At 37.5% G+C, this 21,753-nt stretch overlaps 2 protein-coding genes across 3 annotated transcripts in view; one reads left to right on the top strand and one right to left on the bottom strand.

Annotated features, from left to right (window-relative positions):
- The window catches only part of focad (focadhesin), a 78,042-nt gene extending 60,777 nt beyond the window's left edge, over nt 1–17,265 (bottom strand). Inside the window, exons 1-3 of the mRNA XM_023345616.1 lie at nt 17,210–17,265; nt 2,937–3,005; nt 855–929 (exon numbers count right to left, since the gene is read on the bottom strand). Of these exons, the coding sequence (XP_023201384.1) occupies nt 855–929; nt 2,937–2,990 (129 nt within the window). The 5' untranslated portion in view covers nt 2,991–3,005; nt 17,210–17,265. The remainder of the gene's footprint in view (nt 1–854; nt 930–2,936; nt 3,006–17,209) is intronic.
- Nucleotides 17,266–19,527: 2,262 nt separating this feature from the next.
- mllt3 (MLLT3, super elongation complex subunit) overlaps nt 19,528–21,753 on the top strand; it is a 69,476-nt gene continuing 67,250 nt past the window's right edge. For both annotated transcript variants that reach the window (XM_023346337.1, XM_023346336.1), the window contains exons 1-2: nt 19,528–19,659; nt 20,287–20,467. In XM_023346337.1, coding sequence (XP_023202105.1) covers nt 19,648–19,659; nt 20,287–20,467 — 193 coding nt within the window. In that variant the 5' untranslated portion in view covers nt 19,528–19,647. The remainder of the gene's footprint in view (nt 19,660–20,286; nt 20,468–21,753) is intronic.

The following is a 21,753-nucleotide window of genomic DNA, read 5'->3' as shown; positions in this document are numbered from 1 at the left end:
TGATCAGAAATGTAGTCCAACAACCAAGGCAGCACTGCAGAGAGGAAACCAGGGCTCTTCGCAGGTAGCGACAAGGAGAAACAAATGGACTGACACAACATCAGAGAAGACGCCAAACGAGACGAGGACCCGACAAAGACACAGACACACAGGTGACACTAAATACACAGGAGGTAATCAGGGAACAAGAAACACCTGGGAGTAATCAAGGGGAAGACAGGACAACACGAAGACACAGGGACACAGGAAACTCAAAATAAACACACAGAAAAACACGGAACATGACAAAATTAGGAAATGCCTAAAACTTGCATCTACATGAATCTGCATATCATTATATGCCTTGAGGACCAGGATTGAAAAACACTAGGTTAGACGTTGGCATTTTAATCCTTAGAATTCGACCATAAAACAACATTGATTCAATTACAACTTTTCAACATTAGTTAATTGCCTAGAATTGTATGATTGATTGATGGTTGATCCACTATTAATCATCAACCTCAACTGGTGTTAAACATAGTTGGTTGAATTAATCAATTCAATTGATTAATGAATTCAATTAACTCAATTGAATAATGAATTCAATTAATCAATTGATTAACTCAATTAATCAATTGAATTAATTGATGTTAATTCAATTCAACATTGAGTTAACATCTCTTGTTATCTGGGCCTTGATCGATCAGAAAACTGCGATCATTGCACCTCTAATTTCTTGAAAGTATGTCACAAATCAGGGTATGAATCAAGAACATTTTATTTACATTTAATCAAAAAGCACTTCTTATTTCCCAGATCTATCTTACATTTTTGAAGCGTTAAGGCAAATCAAAAATAATTTAGGAACTCACCTGGGTGGAGGAATGGGTGATTTGCCCATTTGAGCCTTTTTCCTTCAGCACAGCAGCAACAAGATTTCTCACCGTCTGACGAAATAGGCAGGTTCTGGTGAGACTATACAAACTGCATCCAAGTAGCTACAGCTTTACTTTGTCAATTACAACATCTATCAGACACAATGACAAACATCATCTACATGAATTATCACATAAACAATATTTCTGCTCCCTCATTGACCAATCACTTTATCAAGTGTCTGTGGTAGTTTATCAGCTGTTGTTTGGCAGCTCAATGACTGACTCGTATACAGTATATTGGTTTTTAATTATGTTTTTGCCCTTTATCCCAAGTGAAAAAAAAACTTTTGTATATTTCAAACATACTTACATTTGTGCAAGTACATTTTAAGTATACTAAGTATTAAGTGTACTACTACAAAGTATACTATGAGCATTTCCTGTCTCAGAAGAGGCTCTGGCTCCACCAGATCACCACACCAGTTCTGAGGATGAACCTCCACATCGTCTTGATGGCTTATTTTTTTACAATGAGCAGCTGGTTACATTTTTATCAACAGCAAAAACTGAAGTGTTTCCAACATTAATTGCTTAACCAACATCCAAATATTAAAAATAATTTGACAGAATTTATTTCCCTTGTTAATCTTTTATGAAATTTCTCTTTCATGCATTTTATTCAATGTTAGCTTTCAGGGCCCTGTGATGGACTGGTGACCTGTCCAGGGTGAACCCCGCCTCTCATCTGATGACTGCTGGAGATGGGCACACCAGCCCTCATAACCTCATAACTCATAACCCAAGGATTAGTGAGTTCAGATCATGGATGGAAGGCTTTTAAGGTAGTTTGTTACCTTAATCCACACTTAAAACAACTTCCTAGTTAATGCCAACATCAACTGATTTTATGATATTGCTGACTATTTTTTCTACTTCTGACATACAGGCAAAGAAGTTCCCCAGAAATGTTTTTTCATCGCAGACATCCAGTCCCAGTCATCATCAGTTCTGATGATGCCACATACATAGGGAGTCCACAATGTCTTAAAATTGTAATTCATACTTTTTTCTTTGCTGTTTTTCTGTACTTTGTAAAAATGCAAATACTTTCTCTGTTTAATTGCTCTATTGTTTAATTCTCTTTTGTAGGTTTCTGCAAAGTGCAGTGGTGAAGTGAATGGAAATGTTCTGTCATTTATCGTCACTGTTCTTAGGTAGGAGAAATGTCAGTTTGTCTGGAGTAATACTGGAATACCGTGACATTGTATTAAACCAATACTCTGTCCTTGGTGAAATATTTTTCATATTTCCTCCTATTGTTTCATTGTGCTAATTTTCATAGGCGTGTTGTCTATAAACTTTTATTATATTGACAATTTGTGCAATTCTGTGATAGTATATTAGCAATGTACTCTTGAAAAATGTGAATATATTGAATACCCAATGTAATTTTTGTCAGCCAGAAAGTGTGCTGTAATTGATCCTTCTGAAATTACATCTCGGTGTATAATTTAGGCAGATATGTTTGCAGTACTGTAGTGTGTATGAAGCATGTAATGTAAAAGTGGCAAAGAAGAATAAAAAAGACATTAAGTAACTGAAGAGTGGGTCATGCCGTGGTGGCTTAGGGGACAGCGCAACCCAAGTTTGGAGGCCTTGAGTGCTCGACGCGGCTGTCGCGAGTTCGACTCCCGGACCCGGCGATGTTTGCTGCATGTCTTCCCCCCCCTTTCCTGTCAGCCTACTTTCATATAAGGGACACTAGAGCCCACAAAAGACCCCCTGGAGGGGTACAAAAAAAGTAACTGAAGAGTGTACTTCACTAGCAATTATGCTACACCAAAAGTGTAATTGGAGAATACTGTCACACTACTAATATATAAAATATGTAATGCTCATATACTTAAAGTAAATTCTAAATATATTTTAAATGTAATTCAATCACAAAAAATAGTACACTTAAAATATACTAATCAAGCACGTTTATATTACATAAAAAGCCATACACTTAAAGTATAACTCTAGTTTATAGATAGATACATACATTTATTTTGATATCCAGACACTGCAGCTTACCTGGACTTGGATAAGAGGGTTGGAGAAATCAAACCGGGTTTTGAAACTTTCCATTACTGCACCTCATACCTGAAAGCAGAAACAATCTTCCTTACTAATAGTTCACAAGACCTCATGAGAATAAGGAGTGGTCTACTTTAACGTTTTTAGTAAGGGTGCACCAATAAATCACTCCTGATTTCCTTAATTTTGGGAAATCAGCGATCTCATCTTTGCACAGGCTTGAAAATCAACCACTGTCCCCTTTGCTCTGCTGTGAGAGACGACTGACCGACAGACCCACCCACCAGGTCATGTCTGGATATGCACGATTAACAATAGTCGCCCCACTATTATCAATTTTGTCTCTATATTAATGACTTCTCACTGAAAAGTCACTAAAAATAGTTACTATAAATAAATATAAGGCTACACTAGTGAAAAAAAAATACTTTAGTATATTTCATGTCCTTGGTGAAATATTTTTCACATTTCCTAGGTGACCAGATTTCCAAGACTAAATCTGGGGACATTACTCACTCAGCGATAAAGAAGAAGCAAATTTATCAAACAAAGATGAAGAAACTGGGACAGATAAGTTTACATATTTATTAACATTTAAACATTAAAAATCAAATATAAAAGCAGGAACGTGTCTCTCCACACAGTGGTAATATTACTATTAATAATAATAAAATAATAGCAGCAATAGTAAATTAAAACTGGAAATATGGGGGGAAATTGTGTACATAGTTTGCAAGTGACCATGCATATACATGAATAACATAGTTGGTACCTCTGTTAATGAACAAAAAGCCCACAATGGTAACAGAAGTAACTTGAAAGTGACAAAAGTAGTAAAAAATTGTTTACTGACAAACTGATGAAAGTCAGACACTGCTTTTAAATTGTGGCTCAATTAAAATGATGGTAGTTAAAACTTATTAGCATTTTTGTGTCTGTGACCAAAGAGCTGATGCACTTTGTCTCATCTCTCCCAGAACCTGTGTGGTAAATTCCAGCCTCACTTTTTTATGATTTGCTTTCCTCCTTGGTCATTTCACATCAAGTCCACCTTGACCTTGGAGTTCACCTTTACTTTCTGGACTTGGTTGTTCTGGACTTTTAGTAACCATTTGTATCATAATTCTCTTGAATTTGTCAATTTTCTTCCGGCAGCTGAAGCCAGGGAGATTGGCTCCAGTCCTGTGGACCTTATGTTTCAGAATAATCTGTGCAACTGTAGTCACCTTGGTCTGTCATTTTCTTCTTCTGTTGAACCTCATTTAAAAACAATGTCTGCTTTTATTGGTTAATTTTCAGCAAATTTTCATTTATTACTTTTGTTTGTTTCAAGTTGTTTCAGTGCCACTGTGGGTTTTTAAGTCATTAACAGAAGATACCAACAACTTCGTCCACCTGTGAATGTTGTGCAAAAATGGACACATAACTATCCATAAATACATGAGGTGTGTGTGTAAAGTTATGTAGCTGATATGCAAGGACACTGTGTGTGTTTGAGATGAGTGAACTCTGGTCAGGAAGTCCACCAACATGAGCTCATCTCTGGATGAGCAAACCCTCCTGGGTCTGAAGAGCCATCAGCCACATGATCATAGAGGTCTGGATAGAATAAGAGCAGAAAAGACTATGTGAAAAACTGAAAACACCACAGGTGATAGCAAAGAGAAACACTTAAAATACAACATATAAGACACAATTAAATATGTTTATATTTCATATTTCTCTCCAGCTTTGTCAGTTTTCCTGTCTTCTTCATTCATTCAGTTTATCAGAATATTTTCCTCCTGTCTCATCTTTTATCAGTCTGCCAGTCTTCTAAAACAGAGACATAATATCATCTCAATCTCCCCCAAAAACATTAGAATGTACATTTGACATACTGAAATTTTACAATTTAATAAATAAAATTAGATTTGTTTTCTTTTAGAACTTGGTCATTTTGAGATGAGGAGCTGGATTCTTCCTAGTAAAATCTTAGTATAAATATGAACCTTTTTCATCAGCTGATGAAATGTCAAAAATGCCATATTTAGCCAAAATAAATAAATTGTTTGGAGCTAAACAAACAGAAGAGATTATCTCTCCATCCTCATCAGTTTCAGTTCATGCTCTTCTTCATTCAGTTTTCCTGTCACTGAGTGACTCCATTTTTTGTGAGAAACTTTAATATGCCCAAACTCATATCTAGATTTGAAAATACAACCCACTGATCACCAGTTAATTCCAAAACAATCTGGCTAATTATGTAGCTGTCCATTGCGCTCTCGTCTTGTGTTTAAGAAAAGCTTAGTTTTATTTTACCGCAAACCAAATCTTTATGACAGCAAGGATTAGCCCAGTTCAAACAAAACACTTTGATTCACACATACCGTGTCACAGGTCAGCTCCCTTCGAAGCTGATCAAAACTCGAGCTCTCCACTTCCAGCTTGTTGTCCTCTCTGGCAGCGCGCGCTGCGCTTCTTGATTTTTATTGGCGGTTGGCTATGATGCTCTTCTTCTCTGCAACGTCAACAGTAGCGCGAGCAGCTACCGTAACTGCTGTTGTTGCGCACAACACGCTCACTCGCGTTTTCTACTCCCTGCCATATGGAGTCTCCGGCTGTCGTAATAACAATCTATAGGAAACTTTTTTTTCCCTCATTCATAAAACGCTAAAATCGGGGACTTTTCGGGGACGGCTTCAGCCGGGGACAAGCCATCTAAAACGGGGACTGTCCCCGGAAATCGGGGACGTCTGGTCACCCTACTCTAAGGTGTAAATAGTTAAGTTTTATTAACTTAACCATTTACTTAAGTTCAAAAAAATTAACTAAATAGTTTACTTTTAAAGTGCTTACTTAAAAGCACTAAACTATTAAATATACTAAAATTTCAGTATGTTCTAAATTACATCACAGTGTATAATTTAGGCTAATAAAGTGTGCCTTTCTAGGTGCCTTAATAATATTTTATTATTTTTGTTAAAATGGAAAAGAATTAAAAAAAATAATCCTTATAGTGGAACCTGATGTAATATTGTTCAACAAAGTAAATAATGTGTTTATGCCTTAAAGTATCAAACATTGACAATTTAGTGACAGAGGTGCTACAACAAAAGCAACGCTTGTCCTTAACACTAAATGTAGCAGCTATCTTCAGTTTAACACATCTCCGAATATGATCTGTTGTTTTAAGTTTTTTAACTAAAGCACAGAAGCTGTCTTTATCCAATACATTTTCAGATGTATGATGTAAGTAAGATGTATTAGTGAGCACGAGCTGCAGTTCAAACTCCAGACAGACCAGATGGTGGCGGTAATGCACACTTCCAGTTTTTCTGAAAAGAGGCAGACAAACAAGAACAGCCATGAAGCCGCAGAACATAAGAGATGCTATTCAAATTCGCCACTTTTACTCACATAATATCAGTGACGTGCGGTGAGGTTCATAGCTGGTGAGGCACTGACGTCATCAGAATCAGATTTGCAAATAGATGCATAGATTGACAGCAGTTTACAGGTTATGTTTCACTTCTGCATCCTTACACATACGAACTGTAGCTCACAAAACACACATTTCCTTAAAAAACAAAACAAAATAAATGTTATTACTGTCTTACCTGCTTCGATTGAAAGTCCACTTGAGAAAACGTTTTTAGTGTTGTAATGTAGTCATCCATGTCGAAAGTCGGGATAAGCGAGAGGAAAAAAATCACTATCTCTATTATAATCTATCGCTGCACTTGACTTGCTTCCCGAATCGTTTAGCCTAGCTCGCTGTCACTTACTCGGCAGTTGAGGAGTGAACAAGACGAACGTCTGGGATCTTGAGCGCCCCCTGCCATGAGGCAAGAGAACTGCCTGCCTCACCTCGAACCTGTTCTCTGCCGTTTATAATCGCTCATTACACGAAACACGTTACACAAACACAGTTGGTGACAAAAAGCACTGTACATTATATACATAAGCTAAATTATTGGAAATAAGTTCACATATTAAATTTGTTTAAACCATTTTATTGACGCCGTACAGCAACATGCTCTCTCCGCTTAGCAGCCAGCGCAGAGCCAGGGGTTGCGCAATCCAAGGTGAGGCAGAGCTCGCTGCTGCCTCACCGGCATCGCTTCCAAGCATTTGAATGGGAAAATAAGAAAATTCAGCCATTTTGAACAAATAAAAATCGAAATTGGTGAAGCTACATGAAAAATAAATATTTTTTAGTACAAACCACCGGATGAATATAACAATTTAAATTACTTTATGATTATATATTTTCTTTCTTTCCATGATGGCTGGTGAGGCACTGCCTCACCTGCCTCCCCTGACCGCACGTCACTGCATAATATTGCCTTAAAAGTAGAGAGGGCCTTGATAATAGTTAGTAGTTTTGGTAAATTCAGGCTGGTGACTAGGGCTGAAACGATTCCTCGAGTTATTCGAGTACCTCGATTATTGAAGTTCCTCGAGGAAAATTTATCTGCTTCGAAGCTTCGTTAAATTATATTTTATTATTTAGCGCACCGTGTTCCGGCCGGGTTATTACTTGCGCTGCGCAGTGCTCTCACTTCCGACTGAGTTGTTGACGAAAGCTAAGTGTTAGCAGCATAACGTCCAGTTTTCAAGTTCGGCCTGGAAGGATTTTATTGATTGATGATAATCTCTGGGTCTTTGTCGATGCCCAGGGTAGTCTTTTCCCCTCCCGGAGCTGCTGCCTGGTGGCGGTTTAGAGCGAACGGCGGGGAAGAGCGCTGAAGGTGTGAGCGGATAGACTGAACACTGCGGGCGGCTGCGCATTAGATAATTAAGTGTAGATTTACGGACAAACCGGAAAATTAATTTCATATCATCCCGGTCTCAAGAAATGGATGGCGGAGCGCATCGTGACATGTATACCTGGTAGATGGTTCTGTGTGTGAGGAACGAAAGTGTCAAATCCCGTCGCTAACATAAACACAAAAGCTATGAATGTCTGAGCAAGGTGAAAGTTCATCTGACTGAAGATGAATGCATAAACGAAAAACTGGAGTATAGACATTTATTAGAAGCGTATTTGTGAGCCTGCCTCCTTATTATTGAATTGAATATAATTTCAGATTTTTGTATAACTTTTCTTCAAGTTAACTTGGAAAGTGAGCTATTATTGTTACGAGTTAATTTTCTAAACTACAGAAAAGTTATTGTTAGGGAACCGCAATTTTGAAAAATTTGGACTGATGTTGATATGCGATAGTAATACTGCTGTTATGTTAGATTTAACAATGTTTTACTTTATCTTTTTTTTATCCAATTACTCAATTAATCGTAAGAATAATCGATAGATTACTCGATTACTAAAATATTCGTTTACAACAGCCCTACTGGTGACGTCCTAGTTAGACGACAATACAACAAGATAAGAACCGGATGGAAATTAAATGTGGGTCACAAAAGACTTTTCTTCATAAACTTAACTTGGTTTTAATTAAACTCAGTATGCCAAAGAGATTTTGATATCGTGAGACTGTTGTTATAACTTGTTCATTATTGTTTTTATCTTCAATATATTTTTGCAGTCTAAGCAAATTAAGATGAAAGAGGAAGCCATGGATCAGGTATTAGAAAACCTAAAGACTTTCCTGTCTCCTGTCTCAGTAGAGGCTCTGGCTCCACCAGATCACCGCACCAGTTCTGAGGAGGAACCTCCACATCGTCTTGATGGAGTAAGGCTTTTTTTTTTCCTTTTACTGAGCAGCTGGCCACATTTTTAACAACAGCAAAAACTGGTGCGTTACCAACACTAAGTGCTTAATAAACATGATTTAATTTGAAAATAATTGGACAGAATTTATTCTCCTTGTTAATCTACCATTTCTATTTCATACATTTTATTCAATGTTAGCTTTCAGGGGCCCTGTGATGGACTGGTGACCTGTCCAGGGTGAACTCCCCCTCTCATCTGATGACTGCTGGAGATGGGCTCCTCCAGCCCCCCTCACCATCCTGCAAGGATCAGCATGTTCAGATCATGGATGGAAAGCTTTTAAGGTAGTTTGTTACCTTAAGTCCAAAACAGCTAATGCCAACATCAACTGATTATGATATTGCTGACTTTTTTTTTCTACTTCTGACATACAGGCAAAGAAGTCACCCAGAAATGTTTTTTCACTCCAGGCATCTGGTCCCAATCTTCATCAGTTCTGATCATGCCACATACATAGCGAGACATATTGTAGTCATACTTTTTTCTTTGCCGTTTTTCTGTACTCTGTAAATATGCTAATACTTTCTCTGTTTAATTGCTCTATTGTTTTATTCTCTTTTGTAGGTTTCTGCAAAGTGCAGTGGTGAAATGAATGGGGATGTTCTATCATTGATCCTCACTGTTCTTAGGTAGGAGAAATGTCAGTTTGTCTGGAGTAATACTGGAATACTGTGACATTGTATTAAAACAACTCTGTCCTTGGTGAAATATTTTTCATATTTCCTCTAAGTGTACCTATTGTTTTATTGTGCTAATTTTCAAAAGCCTGTTGTCTGTAAACTTTGAATGCATTGACAATTTGTACAATTCTGTGATAGCATATATGCAAAATATTCTTGAAAATGTTTTTAACACTTTATTAAAAGTGCGTGTGTAGTGGATCTAGAAATTAATGTGTTACTAAAACAGACACCCCCATTTTTGAAAAGATTATTTTAAGATGATTAGAACAACTGTCTAACATTAACTGACTCATGTCAATGACTACCTAGTCAGTAGAGGGCGCTACTGTGAGTGAATGAACAAACGAGGAAACTTCTATAGTCTCTGCCTGCGCATGCGCAGTCAATAATAAATCGCTGCCAGCAGAGCAAGGCACAACGCATTAACGTGTCTGTTCCTCATCATTCACAGGTACTATTTATAACTATTCCTAAACATTCTTAAAGATGTTGAAAGTAATGTGAACTGTCTGTGACATTATAGTAACATTTTGAGAGAACTTGATCCGGGTTCTGATAAGTATTTGTTTTGTCGAGTCGAATAATGGCTACCGTTAGTAGTTCTTTAACGGCTTGATTACAGAGAGCACATGGGATGTACAGATGTGCGTGTGAAAGAGAACATCGTATTCGTTTTACGCTTACTTTTTGTATCTGAGCCAATGGCTGAAGGTATGAATGGGCATTAGAGTTATTACTGTCTTTGGTGATGGGAAGTTATTATTTTGATGAACATTAAGTTTATTTTGCAATGAATGACATATACACTCAGAGACAGACACACGTAATGGGTTATTATGTTGCACTTTATTTTATTTTACAAAAGGGTATTTGTTTGTATTACTCAGGTTATTAACAATATTGCAAACCAAGAGGTCAATTGTATTTTGAGCTGTTTTGAAGTGAAAGACGATGACAGTGTATTTTGACATGAATACTATCCCAATGTTATGATGTTTTGTGATATTGTCAAAGCAAGGATAGTTTGATATTTGTGTTTAAATGGAATGACTGAATGTTTAAGACTGTTGCAGTCAATATAAATCGCTGCCAGCAGAGCAAGGCACAACGTATTAACGTGTCTGTTCCTCATCATTCACCGATCCACAGCGCAACCTGCCTGTGCATCGCTTGTGCCGGCCCAGATTCCCCCTAGGTCTGGGGCCGGTAACATGTGCATAAGATTGACATGATACTGTCTTAAACATGACATAACACCTGTTGGGAACATAATAACAGGTGTCATGAAGTGTCATTTGGTAAATAATGACACTTTTAATGAGAAGTTGCTTTAAAAGTTGGATTAGAAGTCCATTGCAAAGTTGACACTTTTAATGGACTTTTAATCCAACTTTTAAAGCAACTTTACATTAAAAGTGTCATTATTTACCGAATTGCACTTCATGACAACAGTCAGACATTCATAAAGACTCCTTCATGTTCATGACAGGTGTTAAGTCATGTTTATGACAGTGTTATGCACACCCCATCAAATAAAGTGTTATCAAAATGATAACATATTGAATACACAATGTAATTTGTTTCACCTGGAAAGTGTGTCATTGATCCTTCTGTGTTCTGGTAGCCTGATATGTTGGCAGTACTATAATTGTAATGTAAAAAGTGGCAAAGCAGAATAATAAGACATTAAGTAATTGAAAAGTGTACTTCATTAGTAATTACAATAAACCAAAAGTGCAATTGTAGCATACTGTAATCACACTACTGATATATAAGATATGTAATGCCAATATACTAAAAATACATTCTACATATATTTTAAATGTAATTCAATCTCAAAAATAGTACAAATATACTAATCAAGCACGTTTATATTACATAAAAAGCAATATACTTAAAGTATGCTAAGTGTAACTTAAGTTGTTCCAAAAAAGTACATGAAAGTACACTTAGCACACTTTAAATTGTGATTTAATACAATTTAAATACTATTAAAATACACTAGGCACAAAATTAGTTGTTCCAAAATGTCACACTTTATTAACTCATCCTAAGTGAAATAGAAATATACTCATGATTAATCTGACTTAAAGAATGCTTACGTATACTAAAATTTAACATACTTAGTATATTTATTTTTAACCAGGGTATGTATTTTCAGACAAAATATTTGGTATCAGGCAAAATCAAATTTGCCAAGTCAGGCTATTTAAAGGTTGATGATTGTCCAGAAAACTGCAAACCCTTAGTTTTTACCCCCAAAATATACCATATTTTGATACGTATATGAAAGTAAACTTTTCAGTCAGTGGCAAGTATGCCTCGTCAGTAAAACAGTACCCAAGCTTTTATCTTTTTGGGTCTAAAACACAGAGATCTATCGCAGGATGTTTCTTTTCCTACATGATTTCACTAAATGTTCATCAGCAGGAAATCATCCTAAGAGCTAGGGTTGATCAGCAGGTGGAATATAAGTTATAGTTATAGCTAGGAGTGCACTGATTTCAGTTTTCTGGCCAATCACAGTCATGACCTGCTGACTCCAATGTTGGCTAACTTTTCGTCTGAAAAATCAAAAAATATAGCAACAAAGTTGCTAAATTAGCAACAATGGGGTGACTATTGTCAACCACAGACATCTAGACGTGAGCTGGTGGGAGGCTCTGTCAGTCAGCTATCCCTCATGGCAGAGAAAAAGAAGTCGATGTATAAGATTGATTCAGTATCGGCCAATCACCAATCTCCCAAAATTAAGGAAATTGGAGCCAATTTATTGTCACACGCCTCGTTAGAATGAACATAGAATTAAATGAACATTTTAGAATATAAAATGAAAATATTTAACGAGATAGAAAATTAAACAGAAAATGTAAATGTTAATACATGGATGCGAAATGGTTTGTTTACGAATACAAAACGGAGGAAAGACAAAGGAGCAATCTGTAGGTAGGAAATGGGAGTAGGAAATGCCAGTGAGATGAATTGACTCAGAAGTTCCCCAAAAAGAAAGAGCTCAGCATATGAATTTTACAAACATTAAGGCAATGATGATTTGCATAACGTACAATGCCAAACCTCTAACCCACCCAACTCCACCTAACCCTATTCAACCTCATGCTGTTTATTCTACTGAGAAACCAGCTGGCTGTTCACAACCCTGTACTCTCCACACTGGATCCACCTCTGTTTTGTGGCTACATTAACAGGTAGGTGAGCAGCAAGTCTGAATCTATACATGTACTGCATCAGTGCTTAGATTCTGCTGTATCTTCACCCATCTTCTATAGAGATTTTAGCAGGTTTAGTAGCAGTGTGAAAAGTTAATTTTTACAATTACATAGATTACTTTGTAAAGCTGATTGTTGATGTCCATAATTCAAACTCATCGGTCAATGAAAAGCTGAACCTTTAACCTCTGAAACCATATAGAAGTGTTCTGCTCTAGTGGCTTCTGCAGCAGGTTTTACTTTACAGCCAACTAACAAAGCACTGGCTTGTACTGCAAGGTCTGCATTAGTATTACAACTGGGGACAATGCATGAGCTGCCTGAGCCAACTAGAGTTCAGAAATAATGCTCGGGCTTTACTATGTGAATAACCAACCGCACACACTGAACAGACGCATACTCTCTTCTGCTTTACTAAAGATCTACGATCATTTAAAACAGGGCTCTGCTCGATGATTGGATTTTAGCTGGCAAATAAAGAAATGCAATGTGCCACCAAAGCAACACAGATTTATAGAAAAACAATCCTTCAATTAACCACTAGAGCTGTATACAGTGCTAGAAATTTGTAATAATTTTACATGGTTCCACTTTTAACCGCACGTTTCTGTCGCCTTCCTCCGAAGTAGGGGTCTGCAAGTTTTGCAATTCAGAGAATTCAGAGTCCCAATAAATAAATTTGCTAATAGACTTAAATGTTGCATGATCTTTCGAAAAAAAAAAATAACATAGTTTTTCTTATAAATGTCAACTATGGAAATTATTTTTTATAGAACCACTAATTTATTTCAATTTGTAGGTTTTAAAATAAAGCAAAACAAAATGTTTGCACAATCTTTAAGCTCACCTGATATCTGCTGCTGCTCACTCAAAAAAAAAACAAAAAAAAACCCCAAAACCTTTGGAGTTGAGGTTTTATGGTCAATAATTACAAAGATGGAACTATTTGGCCTCTCTGGCAATAACTATGCTTGATATAAAATCAAGCATAGCACTGTACAAACTATCTAGTTTGGTGGAGACAGCATCAAGCTGTGTGGTTGTTTTGCTTCCAGTGGTAAACAGCACCAGAACAGTTGGACAAATGCCACTACACAAAATGCAGTATGAAATGGGAACCACAAGTACAGGGGCGGGAGCTTCATGGGGTGGGGGTGGGGGTGGAGGGCAGCCCGAGCCTAGAGGGGCCCCGGATGGGAGGCAAAACATGACTACTGGGATCCAAGCCTTTATCACATCTAATGAGAGCTGGGATAAGTGGGCCCTCTCCTGTTGAGTCTGGTGTATGTAAGAATACACTGAATGGTGCCCCAGTAAATTATATAGTAGGCTGCCCCAGTCATTGTTGACTCACGGTTGCTAAAAACTTTACAAGACCGATTAATTTTAGTGACATAGGGGGTGTAAAATATTGAATAAAATGTTGTATTACATGACTGGCTTTATTTTCACTCTTACATTTAACCATATGACACACAAAATTACAAGTGGATCGTCCACATTGTCTCCAAGAGTATTCTGGGTAAACCTTGTCACCAGACGTCTACCAAGGTCATCATCAGTCACTTGGCAATAGAATAGCTAGAGCATTTCTACTAAGTTAACAAGAGTGGAGTTCCATGGAGCGGCAAAGTGAAAAGGATGGAAAAAAAGTCAAAACAAATATTTTGTTCCTCGTTCCGCGCTGCTGCATGCTCGGTTCAAGTGTCAACAATAAACCTAGCTTCAGCAGTTGCTAACTGCTCCAGGCTCTGAGTTGAAATTGATAAAGTGCTAAAATGATCCGATCGCCATCCGCAGTTCTGAACTGATTTGAATTTGTGTTGTTTCATCATTAGTGACCAGTAGCCTGATGTTTCTGGTGTTCTCTTGGTTTGTTGTACTTCATGTCAGATGGATTTCAGAATGACATAGTTGCTCTCTGTGGTGGTGACACAAGTTAAATTATCATGAGCTTTATTATTTGGGTATAAAGGGCCCGGTCAGTAGCCCCGCCCGCGGCCCGACTCTTACTTGTTCCGATAGTGCACAAGTACATATGCTGTCCAGAATGATGTTTCATGTATTTCTTTGTCTTTGATAATTCCTGTTTCACTTGAATGTGGACTCTGGACATTTGTTGCAAAACAACTTGAATTGTTAGTTGTAATCCCCACAAATCTGCTCTTCAATGAACAGTGGCAAAAATAAAGCAATAAGAATTTCTGTTTGTAATTTTACACCAGAAATCTGAAGAGGAATGTGCTCTGCACAGGTAAGACCAAAACTGCAGAAAACTACTACTGCATTTGGATACACTATCTCTATGGTGAAACATGGTGGTAGGTGCATTATGCCATGTCGAATCTTTTCTTTAGTAGGATCAGGGAAGATGCTTAGAATTTATGGGAAGATGGATGGAGTTAAATTCAGGACAATCCTGGAAGAAAATCTGTTAGTTGCTGGAGAAGACCTAGGGTGGATGTTCACCTTTAGAACCACAGTACTAGTATTACTGGACCTTAGCGCACTATTCAACACTGTTCACCACTGTATATTACCAGAGTGACTGCAGAACTGGGTCAGACTTTCTGGCACATTACTTAATTGGCTTCAATTTTCCTTAAAGGACAGTGACTTATTTGTGTGATGAGGAAACTTTACATCAAAGTTAGTAAGAATCACACAAAGGATCACATTTATTGGCAGAATGTTTAAGGTATATATGCTGCCATTAGATGCTTCCAGAATCTGGGTGTAGAGATGGAGTCTGACATAAAGACAATTACAAAATCAGCCTTCTATCACAAGAAGAACACTTCCAGGATTAAAGGACTAATGTCCCAGCAAAATCTAGAGAAACCCATCAATGCCTTTATATTTAGTTGCACTGATTACTGAAACAGTGTCCTCACAGGTCTCCCTAAAAAAAAACTTCAGACAGCTGTAGCTATCTGATTGAAGCTGCCTGAAAATGGATAGCTGATCCAGAACACTGCTGCTGGCGTTGTCACTAAAAAAAGGAAGATAGAGCACACCACCCAATTCAACACTGGGTGGGTCCCTGTAGCTCAGAGAATAGACTATAACATTCTGTTAGTTTTCAAATCACTGAACGGCTTAGCACCAAAATACATTAACTATCTGTTGTTGTATCAACCTTCCTGACCTCTCAGGTCTTCTGGTTGTAGTCTACTCTGCATTCCCAGAATCAGAACCAAATATGGAGAAGTAGCTTACTCACAGGAGCAATTTTTATACTCCTGTGATTTGGAACAATCTTCCAGAAAACTTCAAGACTGCTGGAACACTGAGTTTCTTCAAATCAAAGTAAACTCCACCTGTTTATAGTTGCTTTTGATTAATAGTAGCTGGAACATCATAATCTGAATTCATAACATTTTATTACTTTCCTTTCTTATCCTACTGCAACACACTCCTATTGTTCCTTCTGTGTACCATCATGTAAAGCATTTAAAGTTACTTTACAGCTGGAATCTGCTATACCAATAAACTTGCATTGCCGTCTAGCAAAATAAAAGAGCCTAAGCATCCAGGTCGGGCTACAATGAATGGTTTAGAATCAGTGTTTCCCAACCCTGGTCCTCAAGACACACTGTCCTACATGTTTTAGAGGTTTCCCTGCTTTAATATGCCTGATTCAACTCATTGCAGTTCAAGAAACGCCTGTTAATCAGTCATCAATTGAAATCAGCTGGACTGAAGCAAGGAAATGCCTAAAACATGCAGGGCAGCGTGCTCTGAGGACCAGGGTTGGGAAACACTGGTTTAGATCATAGAATATTCATAAATTAGATTGGCCTAGCGGCCAAACTCCGGACCTAAATCCAGCAGAGAAAATGTAACTTGAAAATTGATGTTCAGATACTCTCTTCATCCAATCTGTCTTGAGCTAACCTTCAAATAAGAATGGACAAAAAGAGCTATCTGTACAAAGCTGGTAGAGATTTAGTACAGAATACTGCATCTGGAACTATGGAGCGGTTTTGCAAAGTATTGACTCAGACCATTTTATTTCATTTTTTGTTTAAAGAATGTCAAGAAGACAATTCTCGTTGCTTTGTACAATAATTCCATACTCGATTTGTCACAGAAAATCTCAATAAATCACACTGAATTTTATGTTTGCAACTTTGTAAAATGTGGAAAAGTTCGACGTGATACTTTTGTAAATCACTGAAGAAAGCAAAAAATTACTCTATTATTAGCATTTACTTACCATTCAATGAGCGTTAACATTAACAGAAGGCTAAGATGATTGAAGACAACATATTTTTTAAATCTGGTTTTAAATAGAGCTTTTCATGCTAAGAGGCTCACGCGTTTCATACGTCATCGGTCCGAAAGATTAACTGTTATCTCGACCTTATTTTGCTTCATGTACCAACAGTCCGGGAAGGTTTCAATCTTTTAGGTCAGCCCTTTATTGAGCTTCCAGGCAGTGAACGCAGGCGTCTAGATTCTCTCCGACATGCTAATAAGTGCACTAATAAGAAGTTAGCGATATAACTTATCTACACGCTAATGGAACGTGTCAGTCGACTCTAACTGCAGTAATCCAATCTTTTGAGAGCCGCTGAACAATATACACATCTCGGTTTCAATAAAACACAGTCAATAATAGATGCTGTTAAACTGTACCTTCCTCATTCAGCTCACTGCAGACCGCCGTAAACTCACATGGAAGTACGGCATCCTCCAAGGACCAAACTGAACGGTTTTTAGTTTCTCTAGGTTAACTAAAAACCCGTTCACAAAAAGATATTGCAGCGTGCTGTTTCACTGTTTCATTATTATTATTATTATTATTATTATTATTATTATTATTATTATTATTATTATTGGTAGTAGTAGTAGTAGTATATTCTAAAACTGAATGTGTGTCTGTGCTTGATGGACTGGCGACTTGTCCACGGAGTTCTACTAAAGTGTTATTTTTAATGAGCATACAGTCACAACAGGTATTTCTCTTCTTTATTTTATCCCTTCCTTTCTCTGTGTGATTTTTTATTTCTTTCTTCCTCCCTTTCATTCATTCATTCATTCATTCATTCTTTTTTCTTTCTTTCATTACAGAATACTAGGTTTATATTCGATCTTTTTCATTTATTATTCTGTAAAATAACAGAAATTTGGTCATAATAGTCATAATAAAATATGGGGTTGCGTTTAAACTGCAGAAAAAACGCTCCATTTCGAGCTCCCCTCGGGATATGAAGGCAACATAATAACACTGTGTGGTTGGGGATCACCATTTATTCTCTCCTCTTATTGGTGGCTTGCATCTCGTGCTCTGTATGTGATCCAAATGAGTACAACCAGACTGCGCCTGCGCAAATTTTCAACTGTCAGGCTTTTGGAATTTACCTGGAAATGGAAATGGAGTAGGAGAGCTTCAGTCTCAAAATAAAGGTCTGGAGAACATATTTCAATTAGCTTCATTTTATTTAATAACAAAGAACCTAAAATAATCTGTGGCCAGTCAATGGACAGAGAAGAGCAGAGAAGGGGAAAGTTAAAACATTGTCTTCTATTGATCATACTGGGCATGGCTCATATCTTTGACTCCAATGTCACTAACGGCTTTCTAGCCATATGGTCAGGCAGAGGTGGAATGTCAAAAGCAAACGAGGTCAATTGGCAGTGCTTGCCAACAATTGTTGCTGTTGTTGAGAATCTGTTAGCCTGCTGTTGAATATCCTCTTTTAGATATTGAACTGGTAGCATGTCTGTCATTACTGTCATAAAATGTCATACATCAACAGTCATCAGTCAGAGGCTTTATGAGATTTGTTGCAAAACTGACTGCTATTGGAGATTCTTACTGCCCACAGCAGCACAATCCGCATACCTTTTGAAGAGGCTTGGATTAAATTAGTTACGATAATGTTCAGATTTATAGTTTCAGACAAATTATTTTTATTTATTGTTTTGAATTATATTTTAACTCTAGGGTCTGGGTGGGGTCTCCAAAGTAGCCAGTCCAGGAGTACCACTGATTTTCCTCAAAGAGGATATATAGAAGATGGTAGATGCCAAGTTTTCTTTCACTGTGCGTTTCAATGCATGTTAATATAAATTTGGTGCCTGAACTATAAAAACAAGCAGTTATGAGCATTTTAGAGGGAGTCTCAAATATTCATCAATTTTAGTTATTTCTCGGCACTAGTCCCTAAACACCTGCGAACACCAGGGGCCCGTCATATTTGTGGTAATTTGTTTATCTCTTAGATGAAACCACTAATGAAACTAATGCCTTACAGATTCTTTAAAAAAGTATGAATACTGTTTTCTTTTACAGAGAAATTCCTTCTAAAGTTTGTCTTTTCCCCCTTATTTGTCTATCTTCGGTGCCCTTTGGCAGGAGGCCACTCATACTGACCCTATTCTGTTGAATGTTTCTTCCTGTTAAAGGAAAGTGTTGTTTTTGGGGTTTTTTAACCAAGGTAAGTTGTTGTATTTTTCCACTGTTGCCACATGCAAATTCAAAACAGAACTTTCTACGAAGTAAATCTTCACCTAAAAAGGATAAATTTTTTATGTTGTTGTTGTAATATGAAGGCCTGTATTGCTACTATTATTGTATTATGATCAATATCGAGGCCCTGCGACAAATTGACGACCTGTCCAGGGTGAACCCCGCCTCTCGCCCGGAACGTTAGCTGGAGATAGGCGCCAGCATCCCTCCCGGCCCCACTAGGGACAAGAGTGTTAGGGTTGGATCAATAATGAGGAATTTCTTTGTAATTTAATTTGAATGAGGTTGTTTGATTTCAAATAAAATGACATCTTTGGGAATTCTATATAAGAACATATGGTTTATAAAGTGCCCTCACGATTTTGGTTGTAATTCGTCGGCCCGAACCTGAAACGAACTTTCGTTGAATTTATTTTGAAAGTGTATACCGGAAACGGTATTACTAACTGTGAGGTATTGACCGCCGGCGAGCCTCTGAGAGTCTTCAGTTTGACTTGGGTCCAGGAGAGACCATGTCCGCCGTTACAGGCAAACTGTATTCACCTTTAATCTCATTTAAAACTAATTCTCTATGATATAACAGTAACGTGGGGCCTGAAGGATGGCCGGCTCGGTGAGTAGCCAGTCTGTCGCCTTTATATGAATATATGTTCGATTATTTATCTGTTTAGTCGCACGGACCGCAGCGGAGGGTTGTTTTTTCTTTCTTTTTTTCCCTTTACTCCCAAGAGGATTTTACAGCCGCAGTTAGCTAGTTACTACCTGCTTTCTATGAGTTAATATTGCGGTATATAACTGTAACCTAAAACACTGTGGTGAAATAATTCCAACAAAATAAAAGCGTTTTACTGCTTTCAGTAACGTTGCTTTTAAAATAGATGAACGCCATCCTTTTATTAAAGGTGCAAAGTGTCGCGCGCTTCAACTGGAATAATGTCAGCCTGTCTTCATCACTGTAGAGTAGTTCTTTTACAGTTATATTATCTCAGAGCATTTTAGGTCCGACTCATTTGTTTATCTGGAAGTTTAGTAAAATGTGCGCAGACTCGCCTGTCACATGAATCCGCTGTTCACTTGTTTAATTTCAGAGCGCTAATTTAACAGAATGCATTCCTCAGGTGAATCGGCCTGAGAGACTGCATAATGGCGCGATATTTACCATTAAGCCGCATTGATGCATGTCTCTATAAATATTTGTTTCAAAACGTATTGATTAACTCGGCAGCATTGTGTACCGCAGGGAGCTGTTCAGGTGAAACTGGAACTCGGACATCGCGCCCAATTCAGAAAGAAACCCACGGCGGAAGGCTTCACCCACGACTGGATGGTGTTTGTTCGGGGACCAGAGAATAGCAACATCCAGCACTTTGTGGACAAAGTGGTTTTTCACCTACACGAAAGCTTCCCAAAGCCAAAGAGAGGTAGAGACCCCCTGTTTATTTATTTTTTCCTCTGCGGGCTCTCTATTCTTCTCAATTCTGGCGAAGAGGAGGGGACCTGGGTTTGAAGTTTCACTATTGCCCAGGATCAAAGACGGCCTGCAGTTCAGGCTTCCCTCTATGCCATAAAGTTTAGCTTTGGCTGCTTTCCGTGGATTATGTAAATGAATTCTGCAGTGAGGAGGCTGCTCTACTGGTGTATTTTCAGAGTGACCTGCTGGTGCAACATATCAGAGAGTAAAAGAAGTGTCTCATGGTTTAGACAGATAATTTTTGGACTGTTGGCAGAGGTGGTTTTAGTGCTTCTGTTGCAACACGAAACCTGCATAAAACAGACATGCAGCTGGGATTCTGTAGACCACTTTGAATTAGCATTTATATATATATATATATATATATATATATATATATATATATATATATATATATATATATATATATATATATATATATTTTGGATGAATTTAAAACTCGAACTGTTTTAAGTGTCTTACTGAAAACTGAAGTCATGCTGTTTCTTGTCCTGCTGTATTTGCTGGCACATGTAAAAGCATGTTACAGGGCCTAAATGGAAGGAAAAGATGACAATTTTGTCAAACTTCAAGTCCTATTAGGCAGGATATTACACTTAAAGTGTAAGTATACAGAATGCATACTCTGTATATCAAAAATATATTAGGTTAGTTAGAAAGGTGCTTGTTTTTCTGTGGTGTTGCCATTTTGTTTACTTTTTTGTCATAACAATAGACCATCCAGTAATTAAACTACAGTGCTGTATGAGGGCCCCCAGTGGCCAGATAGTTGGCTAAATTAATACACATACATAACGTAATTTCAAGTGTCCGGCATGACACTTGAGGTGGTGAGTGAAGCATGTACATTGCATAGTGAGAAGTTAAGTAATGTTAATGTCAATGTCAGTTTTATTTATAAAGGACTTTAAAAACACATTTTAACTGTACTGCACTAAAGTGCTGTACAGTATTCATAAAAGACAGATAAAACACATAAGAATAAAGCATAAGGTAAAACAGACAGGGCAAGTAGTTTACAATGTCAGGCCTAATGGAAAAGCTAAAGAATAAAAATGAGTTTTAAGAAGTGATTTAAAGTGTTCCAGACTATGGGCAAATTTAATCTTAAAAGGTAAGTTGTTCCACAGATTAGGAGCAGTGACAGTAAATGCCCGGTCTCCTCTGCTTTTCAGTCTGGTTCTAGGAACATGTAAGAGAAATGTATTATTTGACCAAAGTGTTCTAGAGATGGAA

Source organism: Xiphophorus maculatus, chromosome 14 (assembly GCF_002775205.1).
Source record: "Xiphophorus maculatus strain JP 163 A chromosome 14, X_maculatus-5.0-male, whole genome shotgun sequence".
Taxonomy (NCBI): Eukaryota; Metazoa; Chordata; class Actinopteri; order Cyprinodontiformes; family Poeciliidae; genus Xiphophorus; species Xiphophorus maculatus.
This window is presented reverse-complemented; position numbering and strand designations above follow the sequence as displayed.